Source organism: Tyto alba, unplaced genomic scaffold (genome assembly GCF_018691265.1).
Source record: "Tyto alba isolate M040663 unplaced genomic scaffold, T.alba_DEE_v4.0 Super-Scaffold_48, whole genome shotgun sequence".
Classification (NCBI taxonomy): Eukaryota; Metazoa; Chordata; class Aves; order Strigiformes; family Tytonidae; genus Tyto; species Tyto alba.
The window spans coordinates 15,638,941-15,656,022 of NW_024881324.1; the positions used below are offsets into that span (position 1 = coordinate 15,638,941).

Below are 17,082 nucleotides of genomic sequence, written 5' to 3' on the forward strand. Positions count from 1 at the left end.
GTGAAACCACTGGCTCATTGTGACTAAAGGCTTCTCGTGGGTTGGCAAGGCCAAGAATCAGAACAGAACTCCTGTCTCCAAATTCACAATAACCACAGCGCTGATCTCTGGCGTTAGAAGAGTACTATGCGTATTAGGCATTGCATATTCCCATTTAGAAATCTCTTTCCAGTTTCTTTCAGGCCTGAAGCACCAAGAAGAATTCTCAGATAAAAGGCTCCCATTTTTTGAGGATACATAATTGAATTTTCTGTGTACTGTGACCATCTAGTAACGTAATCCTTACTGGGAACTATCATCATGTGGTCCAGAAGGTCAATCTGGACATTGATTTAGTTTTTTACCAAACTAAATGTGTCAGTGAACACACAGGATTGAACACAGAGACTGATGCTGGAGGTGTTGCAGACATTTGACACGGGTTTTATAGTGTTTTATTTTGAACAGTAATTAGGTAAACTAGTACTGAACATATGCAGCAGGCAGTCTTTAGATAGAAATGAAATCTGATTACCATGACTTCATATGGAATTTGGAGACTGGTAATTACGATGTTAATCTTACTCAAGTTGAAGTCCTTATTTCTTTTTCATGCCTCAGACATTTAAGTAATTATATGGAGTCTCCTTAATGCTGAATCAAGAACTAGAAATGGCAGATAATCTTTGCATGAAAAGTGTGGCACTTCCAGTATTAATCCAACTGTTTTCTATCCTAGACTTGCATAACGTTCTTTTTCTCAGGATATATACAACAGGGCTCCTCACAGCTGCAGTGAACTGGTCCTATCTTCCATGTCTGAAGGACAATGAGTCAAAAAATCCCACGCAGCAGTGTCCAACCTCCCCCATCTATGCAGTGATGTAGCTCACGCTGAGGAGTCTTCCGGGCATATATTTTGTCACCATGATTACTGCCTCTTGCATCCATAGGTCTCAGTGCAGCTGCTGTTTCAGAGACGCAAGCTCTGCCGCTAGCCTGAATTGCCTAGCTATGCTGCAGAACTCGGGCACTGGGTCACTGGGCACTGGCAGGGTCTGGGAGGGCACCCTGGGCTAGCAGAGCATAGCCAGGTACAAGGGGAGGGCTGTCACACCACACGTCCACCTCTTCCCCTTCTAGGCATTAGGAGTCCACAGAGTGTGGGTCACGAGGGTGAGTGGTTGGGCTAGGGAGCAGGAATGTAGCTCTTCCTCCCAGAGCCCTTTCCAGCTCCTGGTCTATCTAAAACAGGCTCTCAGTCCACTTTGTTCCGGGAAAAAGATGTCACGGAGGAACAAAATATACTTGTCGCTGAGGCTGGGATACTTCTCCGTAAAATACGATGTGTTCTTCACAGTGGGAATCCTTCAGCTTAAGGGGATGAAACATAAGGAGATAAACTAGTTCTGCTGCATATGTAGAGTACATTGTATTACCCAGCTGATATATGAACCTCTCAGATTTCCTTTCAGAGGTGATAGTCAGGATGCCAAGCTTTACAGGAACATGCATCACCATAAATGTAATTGTGCTTTTTCACAATGAATACGCCCTGCTTAAGGGGAACAGAATCGGCCTGAAAGAATCACATTGCGGGTTTTGTTGTGCCTAAACAAAAAGATAAATGGATGGTCAGCTTTAAATTCATCTTTGTGTTGCAGAATCCGATATCCTGGTACCTCTCGGGACTCGCCACCTTGTTCATTTACTTCCAAAGAGACTTTATGGATGATCTTTGACAAAACCACACCTTTTGCCTCACACATCTCAGAGAAATCTGATGCACTCTCATTGAAGACATTTGTCATTCCCAGGCTTTCCAGAAGTGGCTTCAGGTCATAATCACCTTCCACACTAAACTTTGGAAGAAATACATTCACTTTGGTGTTGGCCATCATGCTGGGATTGGTCCACTGTAACAACGTCTCAGGGGTGAGTGCCTTTTCTAGCTGAAGACATAAAGGAACAAAGGAAATTCGTGAGCAGTCCAAGAAAAGAGAGAAAAAAAATAGACCATTCCTGAACTTCCCACTCCTATCAAAACCCAAAAATATAAGAGTTCAAAAGGGAAGATCCAAAAGTCTTGATTCCTGATCCTACAGAGTAAAGAAATCACTGGTATTTGGGACAGAAAAAAACAATAAATCCAGAGCCTGATCTCAATCAAACATGCAGCTGTTTGAGCAATTTTTTAAAAACTGGAGGCAGAATCTGGAGCCACAGCAAATTATATTGGGAAAGGCCTTGCTTGCATTTTAAGGTATGTGTGATCTGTAATTTATTCCTATGCATAAAAGTACCTTGCAGCTGCAAAGGCAGATTACTCCTGCCTTAAAACTTACGGCTAGTTGTAGCAAATTACAAAGGAGACTTGTGTGATCATCTGTCTCTTAATCCTTAAACTTTGAAGAGAGGTGAAAATATGTTCTAAAATTTTCATAGAGAAATGATATAAGAAATAGTTGTTCTCTAGGAAATGCCTTATTCATTTTCAAATTTATGTGGAATTTAATAAAAAATGTCTTGTTTTCAGGCACCTCTGCTGAAATTAAAACTTAGAGAAGTGTACAACCTTAGTAAAATAAACCACGGATACACGTCAACTGAAAAAAATGAGGATACCAGAGTAAATGTCAGCACTGTTACTGGGCACCCAGTAAGTATGACTTTAAGCACTTTACTACAGCAAGAACAAAAATCTTATGATGAAAATTACTTTGGGGGTCCAGATTTTCAAATTGATGCAGATTCCTAAAGCGCATAATGGACACCTTCTGCACTTTGTCTTCTGTGCACACCCTATGTAAAACAAAGCCTTGTTCACAACCTCACACTTGGCCACAGTAGAAACAATGATGTCACAAATATGAGATGAGGAAGAGAGAAGCAGAATGAGAAGGTAAATTCACAGGAAACTTGCTATTTGTCTCCTTCTATATAGCATTATAAATAATAAACATCTTCCATAAGCATGTGGCACTATCAGCAGATTGTTTCCAAGGGAAGCATCATACCAATTCTATTTTTTTTCTCTCACCTGCTCCAAGCCAGTGGTTTCATCTTCAATCTCTTTGGGGAGCAGAATGAGCATGCTTATATGTTTGTTAAGGCATGGAAGCTCAAGGATCGCAACATTTAATTCTTTTACATAGCCCAGGCAAAAAGTAGCTTCCAGATTCATCATCTGTACTGGTTTTGTTTCAGTCTGCAAAAGACAGAGGAAATAATCTAGCATTTCTTTTAATCCACAAATAAAATGGCAAGAAAGAAAAGTTTGTAAGCTTGCATGGAAGTGGTGCATTGAGGTACCACCAGAGAATTTGTTGAGTTTCATAGGTAATGAAACCAGCTGTGTGAGACCTTGTTGGCTTTTTACAGTAGGGAGCTTTCCAAAGAAAAGTGGAACAGACTTCTAATACAATAGCAACATATTGGGGATGTGCCTTGAAGGAGAAATCTACCTAATATCAGTGGCCCTTCGTGCCTGTTTCACCGAGTGCTACAAACTGCACTGTCTACAGGGCATCATAGTGCCAACATGTGTCAAGCACTGAGCACATCTCAAGAGTGAAGGTCAAGCTGTTCATATGAATAATTGAGATTTTGGTTCAGGAGCTGAAATAATAAGAAGAAATATTTCAGGCTTACCTAAATCCGTATGTCTTTGCTTTTAATGAATGAAACAAAACAAAATAAAACTCCTTATTTCATGGGGAAGATTTACGAACTGTTCTGATTACCTGGAAACTCATTTAAAGTTCAAATTCAGTAGAAAAAAGTTACTTTAGAAAAAAAAAAAAAAAAAAAACTTGAGATGTTTCACTTCAAATTTTTAGTGTTGATTGTATTGTATGATTTTTAAAACTTTTTCAGCTGAAACTGTTGGCTGAAGTGGTAATTTATTAATATTTTCAGTGAACCTGAAACTCCAACTTTTCTCATGCACATATATATATGTATATGTATGTATGTATAGATCTGGAGTATAATCTCTTTATCCCACACGTGCTGCCCATATTTTCATCTTGGTTTAAAACTGACTGTCTGAACACAATGTTCATCACTGGTCACAGATTCCTGAAGACAACGGCCACGGGTGCTGCACCCACTTGGACCTCGTGGCTAAGCAGGGCTGATGTGCAGAGGGCTGCCATCCTGAGCCTGACTGGGAGGTGGGAGATTGACGGGGCACCGTCCCTGAAGAGGCTCAGGGCACCTGAGGAGTATACTCAGAGAGAGCCCCACGGGTGTAGATGTTTCACTAGCTCTGTGACCACGAGAAATGCAATGTTTTGTGCTTCGCCCTGCTGGTTTTGGGATGCAGCCTGTACCAGAGGTTCCAATCTCTTGGAAGAAGCTAACCGTGAGAATGTGCACCTCCTTGTAGGCAATGGCTGCTTCTGATCATTTGTACTTGGCTCCTGTTGTCTAAATATAGTAACAGAACAGTCTGTTTTCACAGTGGGCCACTGAAAGATGGATGTGAAAGCACAAGCAAAGTTTTAAAACGCAACAAGCACACTGGTTTAGGGACCCTTGAAACAGCATATAGGTTTAGATAGAGTCTAAGAATGACGTGGTAATAATAAACATTTCTCATTTTCTCTTGTTGGGATTTCTGTAGCTCAAAGTTTGCATTTTCTTGAGTGGAAACAGCACTCTATTTTTTTCAGAACATACCTTGTTGAGTTTAAAAGGACATTCTTTGACCTCTGCCTCTGGGAACTTCTTCATCCAGTTTGTGACAAAATAAGCTGCATTAACTAGGAGGATCTGAGTCTGGTCATTTACACTATCCTCATTCAAAATAGTCTCCATTTTGCCTGTGAACGGGTTTAAGATGGTTGTTAATACAACAATACATTATCAGTATATCATTTGCTTCCACTAAATATGGAAACATTTCACTGAATTAAAAAATCTGTGTCCTGTACCTCATCAATAAGAGATTTTAATTCTAATAGAAAATTCCAAAAGGAAGCACTTACTTAAAACTGTAGCTTAATGTTTGAAATGGGATTTGGGATCAGTGCAGATCTTCCAAATGTTTTCTTGGCTTATATAGCATGGAATCAAAAATATACCTACTGCTTTTGTTCAGTAAAGAAGGTACTGAATTTTCAGCGACATTCAACAGGTGTAAGCGAAAAAACATTTGTCATTTGGAGAGCAAGACTTGAAAGGGAAGTTTCAGATTAGCAACTACTCATTTCTAGACTGATATATGAGAATGAGATAACAGAATAAAAAAACTCTGCTGCTCCGATTGCAGTTCATAAGTAAATGCTGCTAGAGACTTCAAAAAGAATATGGAAATGTTGTTCCCCGCTCACTCTGGTTTAGACCCGTTCAAGCACTGCTATAAAAGTCACTGGATTCAGAGCACTGGGGAGGCAAGTCCTGCCTTCATGCACAAATTGCAGAGGCAGGGCAAGGTGCTGCCACATGGGCACCAGTGCCAGACTGGGAAGGTCCAGACTCACGCACCCCTGTTTTCATTCTCGCACCACACAAGGGCAAGAGGCAGCAACCGCCCCCAGAGCTGCAGACAGGCCCCGTTATGGGTGCTGGGAGCTCGTGGGGGCCAGGGCTGGACCTCTGCCCCCACAGATTGGGCAGGCTCTGCCCAGGAACCCTCACGGTCACCAGTGAGCATCTCCTGCGACTCGGTCCAGTAGCTGGTGCGGGGAAAGTGCCCGCACCCCCGCTTCTACAGGAGGGCAAGTAAGAGACGCACATCTGCTTGTGGCACCCTTGCTGGCAAAAGCATCTGAGCTGAGCTAGGCTGAGCTTTTAATTAACAGCCGGAAAGTCAGAGTCCAGAGAGGTCTTCCTATTACAAAAAAAACTTTTCAAGGAAACCAGGTCCTGGCCTCAATGTATTGATGTCAGATGTTTGTAAATCTCCACAGCCAGGAGCTGTCATTCTCCCAAACTGTTCTGCTGCAGCCAGGGTGAGCAGGTTTCTCCAAAGCTAATTGCAAGGTCTGTCTCACATTTCCACCTTCAGAAATGCTGCTGTAGTGAAGTTATTGATTTCAAAACAGGCTGACATTGCTAATCGTCTTGAATCCAAATAGTAGGTCTGGTCCCCTTGCTTTCACTTCATATTTACTTCTAAAAGCATTAGTAAAGAAGTGTCATAAGGACAAAGTTCTCTTTCTCCAAAGAGGCAAACAGCATCCCCAAAGTAAAGCTGTACTCACCATCAGTCAGCTCTGAAAGAGATTTGTTGATCTTCTGCCGAGTTTCCTCAGTTTTTTCTTTGAACTCCACTAATTCCAGCTCAGATGGAAAAGGCCTCTTTGTGGAGTTGACAAAGTCCTGGAAGACACAAGGTACCAAAGTCATCCTTGGTTAAATGCCATCCACTTGATGGCTCTTTACAGAGCCTGAAACATCAGAATCCCAAGCTTCACCACAGGGTAGTTGGGGAGTTTATTATGATGGACAGCTATTAAATAAGGGTGGGTGACAACCAGGACGCACAGCTGATTTCAGCACATTGCTCCCAAGGTTGTCTTCAGCCCAGTGGTGTTACAGCAGCAGCTAAAGTAACTTTGGTATTGCAAGAGTGACCACGTTCCCAGAGTTTGAAAGGATAAAAAACCCTCAGTCCAGGCCTGGATAAGAGAGCGGACTGAGATAAAGGCCACAGGCTGCTCATACCATCTGTCCTCACCAGATGAGATGTTTATTGATGGGGATGGGTAGTGGCCTTTGCTGTAGCAGAGGCTGAACAGCGGGCAATCTGATCACAGAATCATTTAACCATGCTGAGTTTTCTGAAACATCAGTTTTAGGCTGATGTTGTCCTTGCCTGGGGCCCTATTCAAAGGCAACTTTGGGAAAAAAAAACAAACCACCACATAACATTTTTTCTCAGTTATTTGCAAGGTCCATATGTTATAAGACCAAACATCACCTTCCTCACTTGTGTTGTTTCAGTAGTCAGGCTTCTGCCTCCTCAGACAGATTAAGAAAACTACCAGTTATGCAGCAATTACTTGGGTGTGTGAACTAGACACACAGTTGCACCGCCAACTCTTTTTAAACTGCTTTTCACTCATACTTACAATGCAAAGACCTTGATGTGGCACTGAAGTTATGTTGCATTCAAAAACTACTGAGCTACCGACCTAAAGCATATTAATGAAAGAATTAGAAGTGTTGTAATAGTTGCATAGCTTGGGGTCAAGCAGCACACTCATCCATCCTCCTACAAACTTTTATGGCAGCAGAGAATATTATGTTGTTCATCATCCAAGTCCAGTCAAGTAACAGCCAAAAGTAAAAGAATTTATTTTAAATAACATTGCAGTCTGACACCACAACCCATCAACATGCTGGCCAAGCAATTCATAGCACCAGGGCTTTTCTGTAGTACTTACTGTGGTAGGATTAAGAGACTTGTCTACAAAGAGCCTTTTGACCATTTTCAGTGCAAAGAATGAGCTGAGTTTGGAAACATCTGAAGTTACTGTTTGAAACCCAAAAGAAACATCTTTGACATCTTGTAAATGGAGTACCTGTTAAACAAACATAATAAAATGCTAAGCATCTTTTTTTATTATTATTATTATCTAAACATTTCTAACAGTTTAGCAAAAAATGATGCTAGTTTGTGATCAGAGCTGTGGCTTTTCGTATTTAAGCTAACAACACAACTTCTGGCTGCTGTAACTTAAAAATAATTTATTTATTTGGCAGTCTCACATAAATTGAAAAACCTGATCCTACCAGAACTTTAACCAAACGCATTTCTTTCCTGTGAACAGTCCAAATAAATCAACAGAGCTGTTCTTGCTGGTGATGTAGCTTAGTTGATTAGTATGGAGTCATAATGTTTTCACCGAAGTTACATTTCCATCCAAAAACCTGGAGCTTTTAAGCCACAGGGTCCCAGTTAATCTCCTTTCTACAAGAGGGCTACACCTTTAAAAATGCTTAACAGATCATCAAGTTTTCTGATTGCTGTGACTGATACATGACATCACATGATATTTCAGCAAAAATTGATCAGATAACTACGTCTGTTTTGGTGGACAAAGTGCGAGCTGGAGGTAGGGCTGCTGACCCACACATGGCTGCCTCCCAGCCCCTGGGAATGATGAGTCCAGTAGCAGGAAATTCTGGGGTGCCCTAATACTCACTGCTTTTAGTCTCCAGAGGTGAGAGGTTACTGCTGGCTTTGTTTGAAATTAACCTTGTAAATATGAATTGAACTTCTAGTGCCTGGGAATGACAAGTCAAGTACTAGGAAGTTCTGGGGTGCACTAAAACTCGTTGCTTTTGGGCACCAGAAGTGAGAGGTTACTGCTGGTTCTGTTTGAAAATAACCCTGTAAATGTGGATTGAACTTCTAACGCCTACTGATTACAAGGTCTTTGATGGTGGCTGTTTCATTACAGACAGCCTGCCCAGCACTCCTCGCTTGTCTCAAATACCCACATGAAGCGTAGCAGGCGCTAACGACCTTTTTTTCCCTTTGTCCTTCACTCCCTCTCTTTCTCCACATCCTATCTTCACAGACACAACAGATTGCTGCACTGCCTTAGCCACCCCTCTGTGTCCTCCCCTCTCCTTGCTCAGTGGGAGCAGAAGGAAATAAGCTCCCGAGGATACAGCACCAGCACGGCTCAGCCAAACTCCACAGTCACTTCCTCAGAAACAACTTTCTCAATTTATTTAATTTTCCTCCAACAGTTTTATTTCTTAGCATGTTAAATGCAGAAAGCTTCTGTGCCTGGAAACTATGTCTGGGGAGAAAGCTACTCTACTGCAACTTTTCTACTTGGGAGGGCTTTCAGTACAAGTTTGCTAACTGATACTCCAGAGTAAGACTGACAGTCTGGCTCTTTTTGTACCTAGTAGTTAAAACCCAAGCATGAACTCAGGGGCAGGCAGAAGCTAGAACAGGCGTGGAAAATAGGAAATATTACATTTTAAAACATACCAGGTTTTCCTTAGTATCTGTAGTCAGCACTTCTTATATAGCACTTGAGAAATATGAAACATAAACTCGCTTGTGTAACAGAGCTCCATTTGTGGATGTGTGCACTAACTTAGTACAGGATGGTTCAAAGCAAATTGCAGACACAAGTGAAAACAAAATTAAGGGTAGGTTAATATTTTGAACTCTCCCCCCAGAAAGACAACGCCTGAATTTTGAAATGGTGGGGAAGCTATACGGTGTCATTTAAATAAATTAAAAAAAAATAATCTAGAGTTAATTTAATTTTTTTTTTTAAAATAACAATGCTGTTTGGAAAGATCTGCAATACCTGGAAGATCTTCATGGATATATTGCTGTGCAGCTCTGTGAATAGCACAAGACTCATTGTAATTTGTGGCATGAGTCGGGGCATGGGAGGCTGTGCTTGAGGGTATCTCCAGTGAATGGGGAAGTACAGGGAGGAATTCCCAAAGGAGGGAAAATATATTTAAATATGTACAACATCCCTCAGAGCCAGGTGATAATCTGCATATAAATGCATACTGAATTTGCTTCTCACCCACGTTTAGGTATCTGCAGAAACCGTGGGCACCCTCACTGAGATAAAAATGAACTACACAAATCTCTGCTTACACAGATGCAGCAGATGAGGCTGCAAGGCTGCCACTGCACCACAGGGTAAGTTTGATAAACTGATTGCATCATGACTGCCATGCTGCATCATGATATTGGAAACCCCCTAAACACCATGAGCTGACTGTAAGGAGAAACATGGTTGAAGTTGTGCCCTCCTCTGTGGCATCCACCTCCTCTTAGAGATATGGCAGGAGAAAGGGGGAATGTCAGTGACAGGGCTGGTAAGCATACTTGCTGCTGACAGAATATGGCAAAAATATTTCCAATTCTATAAAGCTTAGGCATTCCTGAATAATGAAAAGAAAGTGCAGTGATCTGGACTGTGACTTGCAGCCACAATCAACACCACACTAAAAGGAAACATGACTTTAATGCAACAGTTGAGGACTCTGCCACGTTCCCTTCAATCTTTTATACACTTGAGAAAGCTTTTTCTTTATGCCAGATTTTCAAGCTCTTTTACTCTGTGGGACCATGGAATGTGGAACTGTTCGGGAATTTCAGATGGACGGTTTGCAGCCTGGCTTACAAGGGAACCAGACATCCAGCTGAATATTAATAAGAATAAATAAGAAAGCCACCTCCGACAGCCATATAATTTTGCAGCCATGGAACAGGATGCTGACATCTTACCTGTTTCATTTGGTCTGCAGTATCACCTTTTGTAGCTTTATATGCCAGAGCCAGAGACGTTGAAGTACACAGTGGGGCAAAAATAATATTGGCTGTTTTGTCCTTCTCACATAGTTTTTTGAACATATCAACTGCAAAGGCAGTGTTCGCTAGTTGCAGAGCGTCCATTGTCATCCTGAAACAGAAAAGGCAAAAGAGAGATGACTCAGAGTGTAACTCTAGCTCCTACTGTGGTGGGACTGGGTCAGAGCACTGAAGGGGGCTGGACACCAGTGTGGGGACTGGGCAGCTTGAACCTTCAGGGAGAGGAGGGCCTGACCAAGCCCACTCAGCTTCAGAGCACATTGGCAGTCCCTGAGGAGCAGGGAAGGTCTCATCCATGTCCAACCAAGGAAATGCAAGTGGTTCAGTAATAGTTCTCATCTTCAAGTGACAGCTGGCAATGCCATGTGTTACATGAAGCCAGTATTACCAGAAGCAATTGGGGAAATCTGGGTAGGTCACGGTGACCCACGCATATCGAGTCAAATTGGACCACATATGAATTTAATCTGTTTTTAATTGATACTCTTAAAATGTGCCAACTTATAAGGTACTTCGCCTATGCTCTGGGCTCTCCTGGCTCTCAGACAGGCCTTTAATAGTCTCATGATCTTTCCTGTCTCTTGCTTCATGGCTAATTGTTAATTAAAGCTTTAGCTTTGGTATATGTCCTTCCTCTAAGGGATGATTCCCCATTCTCCCTAGCCTTGCTAGAAGTCTCCAGAAAGCTGTCTCGTCCTGTAGGTTGAGATTACCCTAGAAACTTAAAGGATGCCTCCTAAATAAATACTGCTGTGTGCCCACTCATCACTTACACTGTTTTAACTGCAAATATTTTCCTAGCCATTCTTAATAACTGCAATTGCCACAGGGCTTTTAGATGATCTGTGCAGTCAGGAATGGGAAGGGTGGTGCCCAAGGGACAGTTGATGCAGTCCATGCTCTGGGAAAGCCAGAGTATTCCCCTTTTCCAGACTGCTTCCACATACCTGAAATTGCACTTTGGTGTAAGCACATTTGTGTAGACTCAAGCTAACAAGGGTGAACCATGGAATTTCAGTCAATAGCACAAGTCTGGCTTTAGACCAGCAAAGCACACAGAAGATGACCCCTTTGGCATAGTGGATTTGACACTACTCTGCCCCCAATATCAAGTATCCCTAAAAAAAACCCTCAATCTGTTAAAATTGTTGTTGAACAGCTCCACCAAAGCAATTGACAGAGACAGAAGGGAAATGGAAAAGATTAATATTGGGAAAAACTTCAAAAGGCATAAGATTTCACACAGAACCTAAAAAGTGTCTCCAGAATTTGCTCTCTCCGGGGAAAATGGCAAAATAGTGGAATAAATATGGTGTGGAGGGGTGATTTTAAAAAGTGTGTTCTTATCCTGATATGTACCTATCTTCATTTGCAGTTCAGGTTCTGACACTGAAGATCTAGGGGTCCTATTTTACCCTATTATGAAAAGGAAAGTCAGTTATTTCTTACATTTGTAGGAGGTTTGTTAATCTTTTGAGTAACACCTTAAGGACAGGGATTTCTCTCCAATAACTGACTACTTGATACTGAAGTCTCAAACATTTACTTACATAGTTCATATCATTTGCATCCTAGCCAGGAAAGATCTCAGTGAGTGAGAGCAGAAAGGTACAAGAAGACAGAAAGCGGAGGAGGGAACGTGTGGGCGGGGAACCGTCTCCAGCAAGGTGACTGTTCACTCTCATCCCGGTTTGGAAAGGCATTCTGAATCAGAACAACCTCCTCTGTGAGTGCATGCGTCACACTGCCCAAACTTAGCTGAACATCTGACACCGTTGTACAGGTGCTGTGGAGCAGTTGTGGTACTTGACAGTAATGAGTGGCTTCCAAGTGATCTCTGGTATTTATACATTTTTATGGGAGCAACGGGACAGGTGCACAATTTGCCCATGACATGGTAGAGAAAACACTTTGATTTACTCAAAAGGCCTGTTTAATTAGAAAAGGCCTTTAACAAAATAAATGCCTTTATTTTAATAAACCTGTACACATTCTTGGATCTATTTGATAAGGCAACTGGTTTATCTGGCAACAGGTTCTTTTTGGGCTAAAAGATGCTCTATAAAAGGTTACTGAAATGCATTGCACAATCTAATTCAGTAAAAAAAAAAAAAAGACACTGGCATAAACCCAAGGCTTTTTAAATCCATGTTTGACAAGCACACCTAATCAGCACTGCACTTGCAAAATATTCTGACTGTTGGTATTAGCAACAAATTGTTTGCTAACAAATCCCCTCCCAGAGGAAAAAAAAAAAAAAAGAAATTTGTCTTGAAGAGGGAAAACATTAAATATATATCACTGAAGAAAGTCATCCCCACATAAAAATATAGCATATGCTCTGCAACATCTAGAGGCTTTGCCAGAATCCTGAATTCAGAATGGGTCTGGCCAGATATGTCCATCTTCCAATAGCCTGGCAGCACCCATCAGCTGCTCGGAAAAGGGAGATGGTCCATGTGAGATTCCATCTCAGTGTCAGCCAGCGCCGAGATGGTGTCAGAGTGAGGTTAAAGAAATGCATCTCAGAGATCTTATGGGTGTAAAGGGAGAACTAAGTGCCAGCCCAGCACTGCAACTGTCTCTCTCATTTATGTAGTCACAATTTCTCACACATGAAAGCAACTAATTAGCAGAAAAGCCAAGCTTGCCAGCACACACCTTGAAGGAGGAGAGCTTTCAGCAGAACAGTGGCAGAAGACAGTTAAAACAAATCTGAAGGACTGAGACTGTTGATGAGGGAGTAACTTGGAACAGCACGGCAAAGGACCAAATGTAGAATCATCCTTTAAACTGCCTCTCTGCAGTTGCTCATCACAGACGTGCAGCTTTATGCCTGTGCATGTCTTAAATAAACTCCCTTGCACAGGCTACCTATCTTATCTTTTCTATGAACTCAACCATTCATAAATGAACACACAATACCTATGTATACTTCATCTCCTTCACTCTCTCCCTCTGCCTGCCTCGCAGATAAAATCTGAAGATTTGGGGCAAATACCAGTTTCCCAGGTATTTCTTACTGAGGAGCTGGTGGAAAATTACCCAGGGAACCAAGAATGTGTCATTCAACACCTACTACCCTCAAGAAGACAACCTATATGAAGAATCTCACAATGCAGAATGAGGCATACGGTTCACCTGAAAAAAAAAAAATCTTATTTGTTAGTGGGATAGAACACCATTCTTTAGTGCTGGATGGCCTGATATTATTCTATTTAGGCCTCTGGATCTTCCCTACAGGCTAATAATCAATATGTAACCATAACTGCTTAAAAATACTTCGTGTTCCTTTCTGGCTTAATATTGCAAATGCTATGCTGACATTCTAACATTGGTATTTTCAGTTATATTGGCAAACCCAGGGTGATTTTAAGACATGTATGTGTACCAGTGTTTTGCTTCCTTGAGTTACAAGTGATTCAAAGAAAACAAAATAGGAAATTTTCAAAATTGAATGAAAATCTTCTTCTTTATGCCAGTGAAAAGCTGCACCATGTCTTAAAAACTCTTCTGACCTTGTTGGTAACTGATACTGTTCACGTTGAATCATTTTCTACAAAGTTTCAATGTTCCTTTTCAGTGAGGAAAATGGGAGGTATTTCATGGTGAAACTTTTATTTATCTTTTGCTCATTCAGTAATTGCTGATACTGTCAAAGCTTCTTTTGTGCTGAGTGAAACTATTTCTGGCAGTGGTAAAGCTCTCCATTCTTATAATTTCTTTCTTGTAATGCTACTATTGAAATAATGACCATTCAGGGCATTTTCTTGGGAAAAAAGCTCAGTTTCACCCTTAACCTTGAATAATGGGCTGGATAGCAAATAATAATCTCTATTCCACCATGCTTTTCAACCGCACCTGGTCAGTCAGGTTTTTTATGCTAAACTTATTAATAACGTATGATATTTAGGAGCTCATGCCATTCATATTCTTGAAAAGAATTTACGGTATTAAAAACTACAGAATCTTAAATGTTGTTAAAGCCTTGAGCATCCCAAGCCCTGTGAATCCATTAAAGCCAGTTCCACTCAAGTGAGAAAGGCTGAAGCTCCCATCAAGAGGAAAGCCCATTAGCTGTCCACTAACAGTCTTAGAAATCAGGGAGCAGCTCCTTAGTCAGTAATCACAGGGAACCCTCAAACAGGGAGGAGTCAAAAAATTGAAAATGAAATTTTAAAAAGGCCTGCTGCATGGGTTCTTGTTGAGTCTCTCCTTTCCCAGGAAAGCGGTATGTCAGCATTTCCAGGGAGGCCCGCGGCACTGGGGCATCTTCTAAGCACAGGTAGCTTGTGATCCACCCAGCTTTGCTTAAAACTGTGACTCTGCCACAGTGTTAGAGAAACACTTTCAGATACAGAAGGGAGCTGAAAGGCTACTGAACCAGTTTAGAAAAACCTGATTTAAACCTGTTAATTGGTATAAGACACCGTTTTTACTTAGTCACTCTTGAATGCAACAACAACAACAATAACAACAAAACAAAACCCCCAAAAAACAACAGAGAGGTTTTGTTTACTATCTGCTTACTAAGAGAAAAGCTAAATATAGCTTCTCTTTTCAAAATATAATCAGGAGAATAGCAATGTCTGTGTGGAAATGTCTGACAAGTCAAGTTAGCTATAGGGTAGGGATAATCTGATAAAGTAGAACAAGTATTTATTTTATTCTTGTCTCAGTTAAGCAGTCCTTCCTGGAGAAGAAACCTATGGCAGATAAAGCCTGGACAGTGCTGGCTGTCCAGTGCTGGGGGGCTGTACTGGATTTACAGCTCAGGAGCTGAGAGCACCAGCACTGCAGTCTCTCTCCAGTTCAAACAAACTTCCACCGAGAGGACAACTGATATGAAACAATCCACACGCATGTTTCATGAGCGAGGCATTAATATCTGGAACTAGCTCAAGCATTTAACATGACCCCATTTCAGCTCTTACTTGGCAAACACAAAATATCAAGGAAATAAAAGACTTCTGTGAGTCTTCTTTCTTCTACATAAATGACACCTCTCTGCCTGGCAGACTACCTGGCTACGCAACAACAACACATTTATTTGAGGAATGCAAGACATCAGACTGGTGTGGGACCAGAATGTCTTGTATGATTGGGGAAAAAGCACTGTCAGCAATATAGCAGGGAAAGTCACTCCAGGAAGGAAAGAGAGAAACGAGCCACTGCAATACGCTTTGTTGTACCTCTATAACCAGTGAATTCTTCAAACTAAATGGTCACACTGAAAATAAATTCATGATTACTGGACGTAAGTTCCTGCCATTCACTTTAAACAAGTGTGGGTTAGTCACTTGATTAATAATGCAGAGCAAACAGAGCAGAGTGTACACACCTCTGCAGAAAATGAGAGGAATACTCCTCTATAACAGAGACATACAAAACAGTCTAAATACTGTTTTGACACATGGAGCATTTTCATGGCATCATACACAACCTGCTTTTTCTGATATGGGGAAAGCCATTTGCAATAAACCACCACATTTTAATAATTCTTAATGTCCTTGCTGTCTCACCTGCCAGATTCTATTCACCGCTTCCAATTAACCTTTTCAGGTGGAAGAAATATAGCATAGCAAAAGCAGCAGTTTTGGAATAAAAACAAAACATTGTAATTTGGGAAAGCTTTTTTGCTCCTTTAATTCCACATGATAGGTTTTTGTACCAATTTCCTTATCCCACTCCCTCTATGCGATTATGTTCCACAATGGAGATTTCTTAACTATTAGTTAGTCATTGATTAAAGTATCAGAGGAAGAAAAAAAAAACTGTACTTACTTTGCAAGGCTACAATCCTGGTAAAGGAATCAATTAAATTGGTACAGCACGAAGAACTAGCTACCTGTGGTGAAACCTTGCTGAGCAGAGGACTCTGTTAGCTTGCCTGCTCATTGACACCACTCCCACTTTCCCAACCTTAATTTGTGCACACACACACTCCCTCTCACTCTTGCTTTCTTTCCCCCCCCCTCCCTTAATCATTCTTCATGGCAACTCCTACACTGGAGGAGCAAAATGACTCACACCAGAGTTGTCTGTGCCTGCCCAGCTACTGAAGACAACAACAAGCTCTGGCAGGAAAGAGCAGCCTTTGTGTGTTGCCTTCAGCAAGCACAGTACAAAAGGCACCAGACAAGAATGAACGAAGACTACGAATGAGAGAATACAGAAGTGGAGGAGCAATTAAAAGTCCTTCTGAGCAAAACCAGTACTCCAAGTTACATTGGAATTGCCGCTAGTTGCAGAAAACTTGTAATTGTGAAAAAGACACCCAGGAAGACAACCAAAACGTGTAGGAGTGCGTGGCTGGGCACTTTGTATCTGTATATGCATTAAGCCAGCGTCTGAACTCTGTAAGGGATGCATGTGTGTATCTGGTTGCCTTAAAAGCCTAAGGCCAGACTGGAATTAATGCTCAAAGAAAAATATCTGTCCTTCTTGTTGATGTAAAGCCAGAGCTTCCTCCCATAAGCAGCCAATTCCTCTGCACGGGAGCAGCCTTCCCCGCTGCTAACCGTTCCCAGAGGTGGGAGGGCAACAGAAAGTCCCATCCCTTCCCCTCCAGGATGGGCACCGCTGCGTTCGTGTCATACAGTCCATGTTACTACTGATGAACACGACAGGGTGAGAGAAGAAAGCGAGAGGGAGAGGTGATAGTGCAGCCCAGCAGGTCTATTTTTATTTGAAAAATGTACACGGTCCTCAGCCAGGAAGAGGTGGCCTACCCCTTCTCCACACCACTCCCCGGTTGGGCAGCCGAGCCGCCCGCACCTGGGAGCACCAGC

General features: G+C 41.8%; 1 protein-coding gene across 1 annotated transcript; it reads right to left on the reverse strand.

The window, feature by feature from the left end:
- Positions 1-402: 402 nt before the first annotated feature.
- Positions 403-16,239, reverse strand: SERPINB5 (serpin family B member 5). Its single transcript, XM_009967516.3, has 7 exons — positions 16,076-16,239; positions 10,208-10,382; positions 7,374-7,511; positions 6,189-6,306; positions 4,663-4,805; positions 3,020-3,187; positions 403-1,931 (listed from the first exon to the last, which is right to left on the reverse strand). Exons 2-7 carry the CDS (start codon positions 10,379-10,381, stop codon positions 1,539-1,541), a joined length of 1,134 nt encoding a protein of 377 aa, XP_009965818.2. The 5' UTR covers position 10,382; positions 16,076-16,239; the 3' UTR covers positions 403-1,538.
- Positions 16,240-17,082: the final 843 nt, after the last annotated feature.